The sequence below is a fragment of the Neolamprologus brichardi genome, chromosome 23 (genome assembly GCF_056152115.1).
Source record: "Neolamprologus brichardi isolate AB-2024 chromosome 23, ASM5615211v1, whole genome shotgun sequence".
NCBI classification, from domain to species: domain Eukaryota; kingdom Metazoa; phylum Chordata; class Actinopteri; order Cichliformes; family Cichlidae; genus Neolamprologus; species Neolamprologus brichardi.
In genome coordinates, this window is record NC_142125.1 from 4,551,510 (window position 1) to 4,570,116 (window position 18,607).

The 18,607-nt window shown below is 42.5% G+C and overlaps 1 protein-coding gene across 2 annotated transcripts in view; it reads right to left on the bottom strand.

Annotated features, from left to right (window-relative positions):
* The window catches only part of agbl4 (AGBL carboxypeptidase 4), a 359,352-nt gene that overhangs the window by 197,504 nt on the left and 143,241 nt on the right, over positions 1 to 18,607 (bottom strand). For both annotated transcript variants that reach the window (XM_087836562.1, XM_087836561.1), the window contains exon 4: positions 13,748 to 13,842. In XM_087836562.1, coding sequence (XP_087692688.1) covers positions 13,748 to 13,842 — 95 coding nt within the window. The remainder of the gene's footprint in view (positions 1 to 13,747; positions 13,843 to 18,607) is intronic.

The following is an 18,607-nucleotide window of genomic DNA, read 5'->3' on the forward strand; positions in this document are numbered from 1 at the left end:
AATGACAAGATCTGTCTTCCTTTCCGCCTCTTTAATTATCTTCCTCGATTGTAATTACACGTGTGAAGGTCCAGGGAACAGTCACTCTTCTGTTGTATTGTCTAGTGCTGCATGTGAAGTTAGATGAAGTTAAATAAACCCACGATGCTGCTGAGACACCGGCTGGCAGTGAAGGGTACTGTCTGCTTTATCAAAGAGCAATGCAGTATTTACGCAAATTATCGAGTGTCATTCATTTTGATCGTCTGCTGCGGTACTAATGAAGTCTGTAAAATGACACGACAAGAAATGACTATTAACTATTTAGCTAACAGTAACTGTTCCACAAAATCCACAATGGAGACGCCGCATAAACAGCTGAGAGTGAATACACACTGGGGCTTTCATTGGGAATAGCGATGACAGAAAGTGACCTGGAGATCGATCTTTAAGCAGTCTTGGAATTTATTTCTTAATGAAGCCAATGAATAAATGATTTGAGGTGCTGGGATGAGGAGCCCCCATCGGGATGCCTCTTTAGGGTTAGCCACAACCTCAAGGGAATCCTTTGTCTTTCTTTTTGTCCACAAATCTATCTTTTAACACTTTTTCCTCACTCTCCGCCTTTTGTCTTTCTCGACTTACTGCCCCCCTCCACCTCTGCTTTCGGCATCTCTGTCCTTCATCGTCTATGATCCTAATCTCTCCTAAACATCTTTTCCTGAACTGCGGGAGCTGGCAGATACAGAAGGCCACCATCAGACTAACTGACTCATCACGTCATAAACAACTGGTGGGTGTCAGCATGTTGGCGGCCCTCCAGTTTCAGACACGCTCATTTTGACAGGTAATTTTTTTTTTTTGATGCTTATTGTTGTTTTCCCTGTTATTGTTTTTCTTTACGGTGACTTCGTACAGGGGTGGGTAAAAGTGCAACTCTCTGAGATCAAGCAATTTTACTCTCTGGACCAGAAAACACAGATGACAGTAATAAAAAGGAGAACCAATTGCTTTTTCATTTCATTTCCACTGGGAAATCAGACTGACACAGGAATAAAGGACCAATAATAATAAAGTTTAAGAAAAGGGCCTATGGCTTTCCATTCCCTAAGCAAACCACAAGTAGCAGCCACTGTGGACAGCACAGCTGCTCAGGGTCATCCACATTATTGGAGGGAAGGCAAGGTTGTGAAGCAAGCAGAGGGAGAAATATATATACTTCAGGCTACACAGGAATTTCGAGAAGTACTTTATGGAAAAGTGGTCCAGTTTTAGGAAAAGAAATGAAAGCTGAAGTGATACAAAGTAACAGATAATAAAAAGTTGGGATTTACATGTAAGACAGACACACAATTCAGGTAAGCGACTGGAGTCCAAAGCCACACACAAAAGCTGATGTTAGTAGTTAACATGATTCTACTTAACTAGTGTTTTTTTTAACACTGCATCATTCTATGCTGGGGCATCGTTATATTGCTCATTACGGTGGCACACAGTGCAGCTATCTCCACATGAACATGCGAGTTAATGGGCCACAATAAAGACACCACTGTCTTCATTTTATGGCTCAGTTTTCTAATGGCCTACTTGGCTTTCTTGCTTGTTGTCTCAAAGGAGCCATCTAGGTCTCTTTAAGACCTCCAATATTCTCAACACACTCTTTCCTCCTGGCTCGTGTCTCCCTCCATCCATATTTCCACTCGTCCTCATTCCTATCATCCTCCCTCCATTCTTGACAGCTACAGGCAGCCGGTGGTAGCCCAGGGCCTTTTGCTGTGCCTTTAGTTTCATTAGCGGGCCCCAGATGCTTAGCTGCTTACAAAATTATGAAGGGCCGAAGCCAACCTCCTCCAGATGGGACCCATCTATATTCAGATGAGCTGTTTCCTCACATTCAGAGCAATCCCACCCTGATGTCCTACAGTGTTGTCAACAAACTTGCTGACAAACACAAACACAAGCAAGTACAAACAGATGCACACATTCAGAGGAAGCCATGTGCACATGTTGTGCACACACTCAGGGCCACCCAGGCAGGAGCACACATACCACACAAGCCACTTGGCTGGTCTGCACTGCTCTAGTGCTCTCTCTATAGGAAAACAATGGCTTTGCTGGTGTACTGCAGTTTGAGCCATTTATTTGACATTACAAAACAGGCAGAAATGCATATTTTAATCAATAGCCAGCCAGCCACTTCACTCAAAGATACAGCTAGATTGATTCTTGAATATTATGTTTATATTTGAGCAAATATACGTCAATTGCAGGCCACTTTTATTACAGTGTTTGTGAAAGTCACGGATGATTTCTGATCACCAATGTATACCCAATAGGATTGAATGTAATACTCACACACACACGGATTAACAAGGTCCGCATCAGGTGTTGGTTCCTTAGGTGTTAAGGAACCAGGGATATGAGAAGTGGGCTACTGGAACAAGACGGCATCTGTGAGCAAGAGATGAAAATAGGGCGCCGTTGCTACAACGCGTGTAACCCCAGATGAAGAGTTTACATGAATATAATGAGGGACCTATGGAATCTTTGAAACCCAGCATCGAGATTTATGGCGAAACAATTAGTAGCTCAGTGTTCGAACATTTGGAATAAGGAGGAGAAAAAACAACTGACATCAAGACCAGGAAGCTCCTGACCATACATGGAGGGTTTCACCCCAAGTTCAGCATCCTGAGGCTGTATGCTGAAGGAAGGAAGGAGGCTGGCGACTGGTGAGTGTCAGTACCACAATCCAGAATGAGGCAACAAACATCCACGAATACATCAGGAAGATGGTCCCAACAGACCACATGCTCGGTGAATACCTCAGGCAGCAGAAACCCAAGAATGACAAGGAAGGGGAGGAACCATCATGGAAGGACAGGCCCCTGAACTGTATGTACCACCGGCAGATAGAGGAAGTGGCTGACATCCAGAAATCCTACCAGTGGCTGGACAAAGCTGGACTGAAAGACAGCACGGAGGCACTAGTCATGGCAGCACAGGAACAAGCTCTGAGCACAAGATCCATAGAGGCTGGGGTCTATCACACCAGGCAAGACCTCAGCTGCAGGCTGTGTAAAGACTCCCCTGAGACAATCCAGCACATAACAGCAGGGTGCAAGATGCTAGCAGGCAGGGCATACATGGAAAAGTATACAGACACATCTGTGCTCAGTATGGCCTGGAAGTCCCGAGGTCAAAATGGGAGACGCCCCCAAGGGTGTTGGAGAATGACCGAGCTAAGATCCTGTGGGACTTCCAGATACAGACGGACAAAACGGTGGTGGCTAACCAACCGGACATAGTGGTGGTAAACAAACAGAAGAAGACGGCCGTAGTGATAGATGCAGCGGTTCCAAATGACGGCAACATCAGGAAGAAGGAACACGAGAAATAGCAAGGGCTCAGAGAAGAGCTCGAGAAGATGTGGAGGGTGAAGGTAACGGTGGTCCCAGTGGTAATCGGAGCACTAGGTGCGGTGACTCCCAAACTAGGCGAGTGGCTCCAGCAGATCCCAGGAACAACATCGGAGATCTCTGTCCAGAAAAGCGCAGTCCTAGGAACAGCAAAGATACTGCGCAGGACCCTCAAGCTCCCAGGCCTTGAGGAACCAAAGATCTCAAAATTGGACTAATCAGACCAGCCGCTCCATGTGTGAGCCAGTTTCCTGGTAGCGCTTGATGGTTTTTGCAACTGCACTTGGGGCCACATTCAAAGTTATAGTAATTTTCCAGAGTGACTGACCTTCAGTTCTTAAAGTAATGATGTGTTGTTGTTTCTCTTTACTTAGCTGACTGGTTCTTGTCATAATATGAATTCTAACAGTTGTCAAATAGGGCTGTCAGCTGTGAACTAACCTGACTTCTGCACAACACAACTGATGTTCCCAACCCCATTAAGAAGGCAAGAAATTCCACTAATGAACCCTGACAGGCACACCTGAGAGAGAGGGAGAGACGGGGTAATTTCCTTTTCATGGTGCAGCTTGTCTTACCATAACTTTAGTGGCTTTTGGTGTTTCCACCCCCTTTTTTTTACACTAGACCAGTTTCAGTCTTCAGTCTGATTTCAGATTTCAAAAAGTTAAGTTGCAGATGTGGAAAGCGCTCAGCTTGAGGCTTCATAAGCAGGTCTTCACTAACCAATAAGTGATGTCATGGTGACTAGATCCATCTGTCTGTGGATCTAACACAAGTACTGAATGTTCTCCCTCAGAGGCCTAAAGACATTAAAGCAGAACTCCCCATCGACAGTCTGACCTTGGGGAACAAATTCACTGTGTACAACCCTGTGAACACTGAGCATGCTCCTACATGTAGCTGTGCCTCTGATTTGAAACACTACCTTCAGGCTTGCATGCACATACTCTTCACCTGCTGCTGTTTGAGTGGTCGATAGAAACTGTGATATATGTGATCATCATTGCAAGCGTAAGAAAAACACAGGAGCAACAGGGGACCAGTGACGAGATAGTGACAGCAAGAAGACGGAAAAATCAAAGAATGTTGAAAAATAAACATAACTTGTGTCTGATTGTTGTATATTACATAATTAGGGGAGGGAGACTAAATAAATACATCTTTCACATGTTAAATTGTCCAGTTTCCACCTCGCTCCCTACATAATTTTCCTTTTGTAGCTTTAACTCGGACGGAGTAATTAAATCCCAGTCATGAGTTTTGAGACAGGCGAATCCCCCGACTTCACACTTAATTTCGCCGCTCACTTCTTTGACATCCAGACACAGTGAGCAGCACAGAGAGGATACCCATTTCAATAACTTATATAAATAATACAAAGGTGACTAGCCACACAAAAAAGTTTAAGCACAGATTTAAATGTGGACAAAGCAATAGAGGGAAATTCTCAAATGAGCTAAGAGAGAGAAGTCTTGTCATCAAGAAATGAAAAAATGCAATTAGGGGAACCAGGAGGATTTCCATCAAAATCCTTTTCCAAAGGAGCGAGAAGACTGGTTTTATCTCGCCATGCTGAAACATCAGTGAAACTGGAACCTCTGCCACACCGCTGTTGACTTAGCTGATCCATTTGAATTCATCACAGCGCCTGCTACACACACACAAACATACACTCACACATTCCTGTCTATGGCAGAATGCAGATACCAACCAGGAGTGTCCTAATATGTCCCGTAAACACCTGACAGCATGGCTTTGTGAAACTGCTGAGATATCCATAAATGCTTGTGTTGAAGTCAGGGGGTCAATGCGCTGACGTGCTGAGCACACTCAATAAGCTTCAAACAACTTATAGCCAAGCATCAACGCCTCAAAATATCTCAAAGTATTCTGCACACCATGCACGGCGGACTGCTACATATGCAATGTAAAGCCAGCTGCACGTATATAATATTTCTCTTGGACAAGCTGTTGAACAATTCGTCTTTTGTCACACTGGGCTTACTACGACAAAACATTTTGCAATGTTCATGAGATCAAGTTTCCTGAACAAAGAGAGGTGAAGGTGAGCTATTCTGCCTACGATACTAAAAGCAGCAGTGACTCACAATACAGTAATCAGGGGACTGTTGGCTGCAGAAAAACTGCAACGCCTCACCTAGTTCATTATAAGATGACACAACCAATTTGTACCTCTGCCTAGTGCAATCTACCAAATCTCCCCTGACAAAAGCATTTAGATTAGAGCGCTTTCAGGGAGGGCTGCGCTGACATGCGTACCCAGCCTGTAAAAGGGGAAATGAAGTGCCTTTTTAATTCTCCTCCAGGCAAACATAAAACTGTCCAGGTAAGTCATTTTGTGGGTTGAATGGAGAGTCAGAAGCAAGTTGCCTCTCTGCCACTATACCCACACACTTTCTCCCAAAACTGCATTTGTGCTATTGTGCACACGCCCACAGATACACAAACTCTTGTGCACATCCTTATCCTCATGCAAAAGATTATTAATCTATTTGCTACATTTTGTCCCATTATTTCTCCCACATAATCCTCTTTCACCACCTCTGGCAGCATACTAATGACTTTCTGTGAACAAGGAAGCTGCACGTGCTGTTGATTGTTTTGATTGGAGCTGCTCCCCCTCTGTCTCGCAGTTGGTCCTACCGAAAAAGAATAAAGGCTCCCAGATGGAAACTAAAAGAGGAAAATGAGAGCGATGCCATTTCCTCTAATAAAACAGAGCTTTGTGATCACTTTCCTCTCTCAATTCTTTGAAGACAACTGGAAAGGCACAAGTGGCCAGAACGTCACTCTATACTTTGGTAAGAGTCAAGAGTAAGTTTGCCGGTATATCAGGTATTCTGTTCTTCTCTTTCCAAATATTCACTCTGACTCAAAGATCAGTCAATTTCCTCTTTTCAGATGATCCAGTCACAGATAATTACAAGTGTGTGCGTTTCACTTTTTCGGGTTTTTATTAAAAGATTGTGTCCATCTCCCTTATCGCGGACAATGTTGACAGAGAGAAACATCATAAAAAGCATTTTTTTAATTTAAAATTCTTATATGAAAACCCACAGACGGTCAAATGATTGCTACGGTTCACCTTTCCAAAACGGACCTGAGAGTAGAGAAACAGCACCGAACGCAGTCTGTATTTTAAATTAAACACACAGGCCAGCAACATCGAGATAGTAGCTGCAGGCACAGTATACTGTAGGTGTAATAAAAATGATGGTACAGTAGAACAATGCAGTAAAGATCTGAAATTGAGAAATATGGATGTGAAAAGACAGTAAAGCTCCTCGGGTCTCTCGAGGAAGATAGTGGATGTGATCGCCATGGCTCATGTCTAAGTATGACCATAGGGACATGTGCAAACTGAGAACTGGGCAAGTACTAAATATCATAACTAGACGTGGAATTACTCAATTTAACATAGTGAGTTTTAGTGTGAAACAAGCAAATCGGACATTGTATAATACCGCCGAGACACTTGTTATGGCTAATAATCTTTATATTGCATTCTGAAGACACTATTTGTCTTGTTATATCACATCTACTGGGAGTCATATGTAGGAAGCCAGGACATGTCTGTTTATATTTCCTCAGTGTATACTTATATGCGTGTGACTGTGGTTGGAGGATACGGTGGGGCGAGTGTTTTCAAACAGCAAAGCCGGGGTCGCTTGATGTTTTTATGAAGCGAGTCTGTTTGGAAATCAATCGTTAGTCTCGGTTTTATTGCTCAAATTACCCGAGCCGGTCCTTGTCCTGTTTGCCCTTAATTAACAAGCGTTCAATTCCCCCATTAATTAGCACAAGCTATTAGCTATTTTACATCACTCTTCATTCGCCGACAATTAAAAGGTCTATTATTAAAAAGGCATGCCACATGGTTAATTGTGCAAGTGGCTCAGTGGCTGGGGAGGAGAGGCAAGAGGAGTGCGGACACACTGAATGTAAAGAGGAGTCAGGCCTTTCTGCTGTGGTTCTGGCACAAGCTTTACAGTCTGTCTGTCTTCAATTCATTGCCTGACACTCTGTCCTCAGTAGAGGGACCATCTCCCTCGCTACTATTACACATTTTCAGACCCAAATGGCTCAGTTCAGCGCTACGGCAGTTAGAGGTCTGGGATGTGTGTCAGGTGCTGGATGAGAGGTTTCTTTATGAGCTTGACAGGTGCAATTTCCTTCGTACTGCAGGCCTTACAAGTACAAACTCTAAGAAGGGCTAGTTCTCCCAGTTTGGTGCTGATTTTTTTCTGTGATTTTCTTTTTCTACATTTCTAATAAGCTTAATTGTAATTTTAAAACACAATAAACAATAAAACTGTTGGTTTGAGTGAAATGGGAGCGCCTGACTTGGATATTTGATGCTACAAATCCTCTCAAATCCAGTCAATATTATTGCATTTATAACCAGGTATTAAAGATTAACTGTGGATTACGTAGCTATTTGTATGTGAAAGGGGACATTTTTACTGGAAAAACCCCAGAAAACTGTCACCCTACAGTAAGACTTTCAACTCACTTCCAGTCCTCAGCATTATAATTTTACTTCACTCTCACAGTGTCTTCAAGCTGCAGCAGAGAGACAAGGTCTTGGATGAGCTGCTGTCAAGTTTTCAGCTGTTAAAAAAAATAAAATAAAAAATTAATATACTTGGTAGGTGGTAAATCAAAATTACTGTTACTCCATATCTTCTGGATGGGTAAACAGGTGCTTTTAAGAACAATACCAGTACCGATATTTGGAGATTTAAATAGCAGTTATAGTGGCTGATACTTTTTTCCCTTTCAAGCATATGAAACATAAACAGTGCGGCTATTTATGAGTTCTTACTAAGACATTATGACAGTGCAGTTTACAGAGCCATTGAAAATCCCAATACCTGAAATGCAGCTGAGGGAAGGAAGATGTGTATCGTATTTTTTGGGCTATAAGGCGCACTTAAAACTAAAATTTTGTGCCTCATAATCCGGTGCGCCTTATGTATGAATTCTGGTTGTGCTTACTGACCTTGAACCGATTTTATGTGGTACACGGCACTCACAGATCTGTCAAAAAATGTTTTAGTACAACTTTGGTAAGCTATGAAGCCGCTCCGCTTGATGGATTGTTGGAGCATTACGGCTACCGTAGTCAGGAGCCTCGCAGAGTAGCAGAGTCCAAAAGTCTGTCCACTTCATGTCCCAAAGTCAAACGAACACTGCGGCATCACTAAGAGTTAAAAACGGTCTAAATTCTTTCATCTTTTTAAAAAAATGATCAACTTTGCTGCTTCACCAGGTGTAACAATTACGTTTAACATCCAGGCATCCATGAAAACAGAATTCATGAAATTTTATCAGCGTTAGAAGTTAACAGGAAGTTAGCTCGCTAGTTTCCACCTAAACATGATATAACTGTCATGGTCTACAGTGGGTGGCTGGAATTTCCATAAGGCTCCTGAACCTACCTGGGATCCGCCCCTGGGCAGGGCCAACTCCTCCAGCTCCTGCACACCTGGAGCCTATTGCAGGCAATCAAGCCAGAGGGATTTAAGCCACACATTGATGTTCATTCGCTGCCAGTTCGTCATCAACACATGTTGGTAACAGGCCTTATACTTCAAGTTCTTGCTGTGATTTATCTTGTTAACCAGACTCTCTTGTGCTGCAGTTGCTGTATTCACCTTGGCTCACGCTCCACCTCCAGACTCAGGATACCAAGCAATCATTTTGAAAATCCCTCTGTGCCTCACCTGCCTGCCCTCCTGCCATCACACTCCATCTGAAGCCCCGGATCTCAGGTCAGCCTTTCCACGCCACTCAGCCCTCCCTGGATTCTCTCACCCCCCTCTCAACACTCCATGTCCCCTACTGCAAGTAAGAATTACCACCCTTACAACTTGCCACTTCAGAGCTGCCTCCACTACCTCCCTAACTCCACTATCTTCTCTCTTCAGTGTGACTGTTCCCTGCTCAGCTCCACTCTACATCTCAGGCCTCATTCCCTCGCCCTAGCCACGTTTCCCAGGCCACGCCTCGTCAAACTCCACGTCTTATTGTTTTTTGTCTTTGCTACGTTTTTTGCACTACGCCTAATAAATTGTCACATCATCTGCCATCTCTGCTCTGGGTTTCTGCACCTGAGTCCTGTTCAGTACAGGCCACTCGGCCCCGTGACAAAAGCATGTTCTGACTAAGAGATTTCTGAATAAATTAAAACGTACAGCTCTGCTATCACTTCCAACATAAATCAAGACAGAAAACTAAACCGCAGTGAGGTTTGTAGGTTTACTAAAGTTGGGCTAGCTGGTATATAATGATGTGCTTCATGATGCTGCTATGTTAGCATAACACAAACACAGTGAAGCTAGAGGATGAATGCTAACCTTTTTCCACTCTATAAAAGTTAACGTGAGGGTTCCCGATGGTCAGGGACAAATGCCATCGCATGGCACGATGCTGTAAACGGACCAAACTTCAGTCAGGAGAACTGAGATAATCCATCCACAATACGAGGTTAGTCATTAATATACTGCAACAACATGGGAATAGAGCAGCTGTGAGAGAATTCAACATTAATGAATCAATGGTGCAGAAGTGGAGGAAGCAAGAAGAATGAGTTGAGAAAAGTTTGACTTATCTGACTGTTTTGTTTCGCTTAACGCGCCTTATGGTCCGAAAAATATGGTAAATTAAAGTTATGCAAAAAGTTGAGATGACAAGACAACGGGGAAAAGTGAGCATAAAAGAAACTGAATTAAAGAAATCAGAAGTAAGACAAACCAAGGAAAACATGGGACATAAGAGGGAGGTGAGAACGGAAACACAAGAGGACAAATATAACACTGTAAAGACATCCAAAGGTGAGCAGGGAGCGACACATAGAGCGATGGAGGTATCCTTTCTTCGTTATTCCCCGTGTCTCACCTCTCCTTGCCCCTCACCCTCTGCCAGGACATACCAGGTGGTGAGGAAAACAAGCGAGACGCAGCATTGCTGATTGACAGAACAATTACTGCTAACACTCACCCGGATGGAGAGACAGACATCTCCAAATAGAATTTCACTAAGCTATTGCATCACACGCTTACAGGAAGGATTGTGGCTGAGAAGCAAAACGACACTGACTGACTCATCGACTGACTAACTCTGTCTGTCTCTTGGAGCTGAGCACAATTGCTTGAAAAGCAGGCTTCTGTTTTATTGTTGACTTCTATAAAGAAAAGGGGAAAAAAGCATTTACCCTTGCCCAAGGTTGACTGGTTCTAACTTTAGAAGCAATATTTGGCAACCTATTTCCTCCAACTCTGACTGTTCATCTGCTGGCTCAGTTAGAGGTGTAGCTATTTTTATCCATATACCTACTGAGTGTCGAAAAACTGGAAAGTTAATTAAAAGGCACACTGCAGATCTTTTTGGGGGGAATTCAAATTCACAATAATATCCAAAACAAATGTAAAATCTAAATTATCTGCTGTATATTGTAAAGCTTAAAGAATTTACAAAACAAAACTTTATTTATGACACTGGCTGGTTATAAAGCCACTCAGTTGCTAGACTAATTGCTGTATTGTAGCCCAGATCAGAGTTATTGATCATAAAGTTAATCGATCACTTATCAACCAAACAATCTCCACTCTGAGGTTCATAAATGTGAGAATTCACACTACAAACTGATGTTTGAGGGCTGGACTGTTGGATAAATAAAACAAGACTTCTGAAGTGGTTGCGCTGGACTCTGTGACTTATTAACATTTAAACTTTTTTTAAAATCTGCATGTTAAATGAAACAAAAATAACTGCTAGCAGTAGCCCTCTAATATCTTCCACTTTCTGTGCCGTCGTCCTGTGCTCTCTAGTCTTACCCCACTCCCACACGAGACTCTGCATGAGGCATCTGCCGGTTGATGCAGTCAGTCTCATGCAACCGTCTTGGCCATTACCCCACCCCACGGCATTCTGGCCTCCAGCAGCTGCATTACACCACGCTCTTTGACTTTCTAATTAGCTTATCCCAGAAAATAAGGATGCTGAGCAATTCTTTGCTCTAGCAGTCTAACAACTAGCAGACCGCAGGGAGTGCGGTTGGCACCTAGTGTCACCAAGGGGGCTGTTGTGTTCGACAGACTAGTACGAGAAAATATGGCTCACTCTCTTTCCTTTGACTTGCAAACACTGAACTTTAAATCGATTTGTAATTCCACGAGCCAAATTGCAGTACCAAATAAAACAGGAACCTCTTTGCTAAAGCTGATGGTCAACTCAATCTTGAAAAACTTCCTTGGCAATCATATAAGGATTAATGTAAACTGTAGTCATTTTAAATTAGTTTATTCAACAACATATTTGCAACCTATAGCTCTGTTTCTCACAGCTGGAGGAGTCATGGACGAAAATGGGATGGAGTAAGGGATGGAGGACAGATCCTTCCACCTGTAGCAACAAACGTCCTGCTGGACTATAATCTGCCAGTTGTCTCTCTCTGAAATGCCCAGCTTAGCCGAAGCAAGCTGAGCCCTGCAGCCTCTAGCACCAAACGATGCTGGGGCCCCAGGACATAAGGCACCTGCACAGGGAGATAAAGGCTTCAACTCCTGAGCTAATACTGACGATTCTTTTGATAAATACAGACATTGGGTGGTGGGCGGTGGGAGTCGGAGGGCAACCTTTCCCCGCTCCCCTCCCCTGTCTACCTGTCTCAGTAATCTCTTTCTTGTACTTTGTGTTTTTCTTCCTCTATCCTTTCTGTCTTTTTCTGCAAGTCTCCCTCTCTCTTTCCATCTCTCTCTCTCTTTCTCTCTCTCGTACCTTCTTCATCCTGTCTTGTGTGAGTTTGGATCAGACAGGCGAAGCTCTCCATGCTCTGCCTTTTTATTTATTCCATATCTGTAGCTGTCAAAAAGAAGATTGCTACTTTAGGAGCTGTCTGCGCTTTGTTGTGCTCATGGAAAGTCAAATAGAGGAGGTTGTGTTAAAAGCATCTTGACCACTTTGTGGGGACACAAACAATGTCAGCTGTGGTCCTGGACGCCCCTGACAGTGGAAAAGTCTCTACGAGTGCAGGAGACATTATGCCCCCTTAGACGCCACAGTGCTGAGAGGAGTGGTTAAAACAGTATTAGCGTGAGGAGGTAAATGGAGTCAGGCCTCAGTAACGTCACCTCCTGCTGCGTCCGTCACTTAAACACTTTTTTATGAGCGCCGATTGGAACATAAACATGGGCAAGGTTGCATGATTAGAGTATTTAGAAAAGCTTTGGGAACTAAATGACCCAATGAGAGCTCTGCGCAGATTAACTCCTCAGCAATTCAAGATTATGTCAAATGAGAAGTTAAGGCTATGCAGAACCAGGTTTTCGTCACCTGGGACATTAATTACCTGAAATTATCATATAAATTACTGTCGATTTAAACTGTCGTCACAGTAGCCTATTCGGTAGTATAAATAAACTTACCTGAAAAAAACAACAACACAGATTTTAAAGCAGACGGCTGCTAGCTTCACTTGTAAATCAGTCAGTGGCAGGAGGAGACAATGGGAGAGGCTGGTGCGCTGTGATAAAGCCATACCCCTACACGCACAACAGACAAACTTGCAACTACTACATAAAATCAAAACAGAAGGAGCCAGGAGGCCGAGCTAAGCTCCATCGTGTTGTTCTGTACTGTACTGCAGACAGCAGTTCATCTTTCCACTTCTCTGGTGTCGTGCCCATTGTCTCTTCCCATTAGCCTGCGACCGGCATGCTACGGCATGGTCGGTGCGAGCGCTAGGCTAGCAGACGCACACAGCTCAGGGTGGCAGATGCCTGGCGTTTCTGCGGATGCCCTCCATCAACTGATGACAGATGTCAGGGCTTCTCTTGGATGGCAACACTTCATCACGCTATCCTGTTCTTCGCCCCACTGGATACACCAGTCTGCTTGGCAGACGCTACGCCCAACCCCACCGCACCCTCCCTGTTCCCTCCTGCCATACCTATCCATTCACACGCACACACACACACACATATATATATATGCATGCAACCATACACACACATTTCTGCATCCATCAGTCAAGCGTTATTACATCAGACAGCCATCATACTGGCAACCAATGGATCACATGCTAATGCACCCAGACGCATCCACTCTGGAAATCTAAAGTATCAGTCTTTAGGGTGTGTGTGTGTCTGTCTATGTGCTTAGGAATGTGTGGGTCAGCTGCCAGGTGGAGAAGAAAAGTATTTTAAAGTTGCAGAAAGTCTATAAATACTCTGTTCTAGTAGGACATTATTAAACAACAATCAGAGCACTAATTTTTTAACATATTGCGTCTAGGAATGCTGCTTATGTCGTTGCAAACTTACCATTTTGGCCTGCTGGTAGACTTCACTACAGGGGACATGCCGTCTCTGTACAGGCTCTTTGTCTTGGAGAAGTTGACCACATTGAAAATGACCCTCTGAAAGAAAAAACATTAAAAATTCTCAAAGCTAGTAGCAGCATAAAGACAAGTGGGTTCCAGACAGAGTTATCATAAGGGTTTTAAAGGGGTGTTTTTTAGTTTTTAAATTCTGGTTTTCAAATCAGCTTAGTTTCAGTTTCAAAGAGTGTATACTTTTAACTATTTTTTTCTATTACTTTCAGTGTTAGTTCAAATTCAAATTCAAATTCAAATTTTATTTGTCACATACACAGTCATACACAGTACGATATGGAGTGAAATGCTTAGACAACTGCTCGTGACCTAAAGAAAAAAAGAAGAGGCTATGAATAAGATAGGAAATAAATATGAAAATTAAAAAGGGGTAAATTTAACTAGGAAGGAATAAAATAAAATAAAATATAAAAATTTAAGTTAAAAATGAAATAACTGTACAACACAAATTAGAATGAAGGGTAAATTTAACTGGGAAAGAATAAGATAAAATATATAAATTAAAGTTGAAAATAAAATAACTGTACAACAAAATACACAATACACAGTATGGAAATATATAAGAATGTATGAAGAAATATAAATATAAATATATATATATACACAATAACAACAGCTGTACAAATATTAACTGGAAATGAAGAATATAATGTCCAGTGTTGTGCAATCCACATTATTTAGTGTCTTGTGCAGTGCAAATATGCTTAAAGTGATTTAAGTGACGAAGTCAAAACAATGTCCAGAATGTTCAGTGTGTGTATAAGAACTATATGTGTGAGTCAGTAATTCTAGTCTGTCTTATAACAGTAGAATAATGCAGTATATAAATCAAACAAGTCAGACACACTTCCCTAACTTAACGAACACGGAGCCTCTGTGTGCTTGTGTAGAGATTAACTTTAATTCGTTTTGTACGTTAAAAAATATAATTGCAGTAATTCTGATGAGTTTTATGGCTTAGTCACAACTGAATAAAATGTCTAGTTTCCAGTGATGCAAGGATTATTTTTTGTGTTTGGTGACTGATTGGAAGTAATTACAGGGACCACCTGGTTGCCCAGAGGATAAGCATTCAGCAACTTCAACCTGTCTCCAAGCAATTGGAACCAACTTGGACAAACTTCAGTCGCTCTTAGATTGACTGGAGAAAGTTTGCAAATAACTGCCATCTAATTTTTAAATGCAGAAAGATCGCCAACATGTTGGAATCAATACGAATTAGTTTGCACGGATGAATGCAACTCTGCGATGCATGTCACTGTTTGTGGAGGAAATTCTGAATTTCAGTTTCAAATCTGTGAAATTCGGCTGGGATTTGAGTGGAAGCAGTCGATCTTCAGTTCTGCTTAACGTGAATTTCTCTGTATGAAAATGGAAACAGATTTGTAACAGATGGTATCAGATGTGTTATTTTTTTTAATCACACTTATTATTATAAGTGTGTTTTTTCTAATATATAATATTAGAAAAAACAGATTGGATGTAACTGACAACTTGCCCCATTTAATCGCAAACTATATCTGTGATTGAACTATATTTTTTATACTACTTATACAGCAACTGTTGACTCTGTTATCTGTTATAGTATCAGTACATGGTTTGGCAACTTTTCTGTCAAGCTGAGATCCCAAATTCAAAATTTGATTAAAAGATGGTTGGGATGCTCCCTGCATCTTCCCTCCAGGAGCTATCCGAAGAGTCAAAGGTAAGGTAAGCCACCGCCAGCTTACGACACCAACTGTCTGCCATCTATAACCCAGAGATCCCTTCCCAGACGCCTTAACTCCCACTCACATCCTGGGCCATTTGACCTCACTAAGTCACATGATAGGGTGGGGCTAGGTTTCACAATGAGTTCACCTGAAACCTTGGCTGATTGTGCCCTACGCCCGTTTTCACACCTCAGCTTGTGTGATTAGGTAGAGGATCAATAGGGGGTCCATGTCCCTCTTGGGGAGACACTCCCATGGGACTCTCCACCATTTGACCCTTGAACTGAAGAAGCTTCTCAGATGAGAGGTGAAACGTCTTAAAGCAAATGGTAAATGGCCTGTATTTGTATAGCACTTTACTTAGTCCCTATGGACCCCAAAGCGCTTTACACTACATTCAGTCATTCACACATTCACACACTGGTGATGGCAGCTACATTGTAGCCACAGCGGCCCTGGGGCGCACTGACAGAGGCGAGGCTGCCGGACACTGGCGCCACCGGGCCCTCTGACCACCACCAGTAGGCAACGGGTGAAGTGTCTTGCACAACGACAGAGATTCTTGGAGCCGGGGCTTGAATCGGCAACCTTCCGATTACAAGACAAACTGCCAACTCTTGCACCAAGGAAGCGGTGGTTGCAGCCTTGTCCCTGTCTTGGAAGCAACCATTCCAAAGTCAATGAGAGTGTAAGATTATTGCTTTATTGCAATAATTTTGGTCTTGCCACAGTCTTTAACCACTGTTTTCCCTAACGTAGTTTTTATTTTAGTTTTTCTAAAATACCCTTTCGGGTGTTTTGTTTGTAGTAGTGCAACATATCACCGAAGTGAAAACATATAATGCAAAAACGATGGTTGGAAGAAGACAATGAGAAAATCAGCAGCTGTAAAGATATGAGACGTTCAAATACACAGAAAAAAAATTATTTGCATTTCGATTAAGACAAAGAAACTTAACACCCTGTCCGGCCTTCAAGAATGGCAGAATACAATTTTACAAAAAAAAATTTTCAACACAAAACCATCACAAGCCTGGGTTTGTATGTGATTATACTTATTAGAATCCAGCTAGACGTGACGTTTAAAGCAATAAAAACAACCCCTTTCCAATCATTTCTGCCACATGTTGCATGAAAAAGACTGAAAAATATAAACCTGTAACTGAAGCAAAATCTCAGATGGAGGTTGTCAGAGCAACACAGATAACACACAAAATCACAAAAGATTAACATTACAGTTAGGAAATAAGGCAGCTTTAATATCCTGCAGATGATCCCATGTTGTGGTAACAAAGTTCCCGATAAAAGGCAGCAGCTCCGAGGAGTGCCAGCCTCTAATCTGGGAGGACATTATGGTTCTCCCCATAGGGATGCTGCCAGGCCCGAAACATTAAGCTCTGCCTGGAGCGCAGAGGAAAGTCATGGTGTCTGGCGTTTCACCTCCTCTGGTCTGGTCTACTTTTTACAGCTAGAATATTTTGGAACACCCCTTCCCTCATTCCTCCACTGTGATTAGGATCAGGACGAGTGAGAAAATGTGGAGGGAGAAATAAATCAATATATTTTTGAAAAAGTCAAATTAAATGAATGGCAATGGTAATGCTGCGGTGAGCTAAATGAATCCTATTGATGGGGCATATCAAATTACCAACTAAGTCCAGGTGGTGGAAGTTAACTGGATGCTACTGAAATCCTATTACAGACTCCCCACCCTTCTCTCCCTTCTCTTCTTTCTCCTCTCCCTCCCCCTCATTCATTTCTCCCCTTTTTTTCCTGTCTAGCATCAGAGGAATGGGGATTGCGGATTGTGGCAGGCTGATTCAGACTTAGGTAAAATGACATCTAACTGATGTTGAGACTGGCAGCAGGCTCCTGTAGCAGGGAGATAAGACCATTGCTGCTGGCATTTCAATTACACTTTACTGCCCCGCACATCTGTTGCGAGAGCTACTTTTCAGCCTTTTCCCCTCAGGCAAATACAGCCTTACTCTGACTCCACTGGCTTTCTTTGACTGCACAGCCTCTTTCCTCATTCTTTATCCACAACAAATTCAGATTGTCTTCCTCCTTAGATTCACTCTACCCACTGTTTGTAATCTATTTGTTCGGCCTGTTTAACTCAGAGGGAGCTAAGACTGGACAGATGACAGAGACACGGGCATAAGGAAGAAATAGACGACTTAATCACAGGCACAGTGATACACAAAACGAGAGTGAGAGACAGGCGAGGAGAAAAAAAGTAGTCAGGTAGATACACCAGAACACACAGAAAGACAAAGTGACGGGAAGATAATTGCACAACTGAGATAAACAGGGGTGAAAGAAAGCTATCGTGGATAGGAATGGAAACTACCTTTGCTGCATGGACTCATGGTAACAGGTGGACTGGTATGTAGGTAGACAGGGAGCGATACAAGTCTCCAGCTCTTTTTGATTTGTGAAATTGGATTAGAAAGACAGTGTGTAATCTATCAAACACGAGGAATGCTTAAAAGCAGGGTATGACTGGACCACTTACGTACCAGACAAATGAAAGAAGATGTGTATTACAACTTTCAACATTCGGGGTTACATTATTCCGTTGGATCTCTATCTGCTATTGTAGCGTAACAACAGATGCTTGGTGGAGGCTTGACGATTTTTTAGTATTAAAATCATTTGAAGGTATGCCTTCTACTACTATAAACTACTATACAGAGGAAAGACAAGAACATAACAAAAGAAAGATCACTACAGCAGAGAAGTCATTACAGATGTTATGGACTTATCCAAGACTGCACCAATTCTGGCCGTCAATTTACAATATGTTCTCTTAAATACTAAAAGAAGCAATGAAACCCTCCACTCCTACATCTGGTCTTGCACTACAAGGTGCACATCATTTCATAATCGTAACATGCTATCCTTCTGCACTTTCACTGGCCATGCAACTCAACTGGAAGGACTGTCTCCCTTTAACATTTTCTCACTGGATTACAAAAAACTCAAACACGATGCAATCTTTTAAAATCCAGCACGCATTCTCCTTGACGATTTTTTGACATGTGCAGAACATGTCATTGCTCTGGAGAGAATTT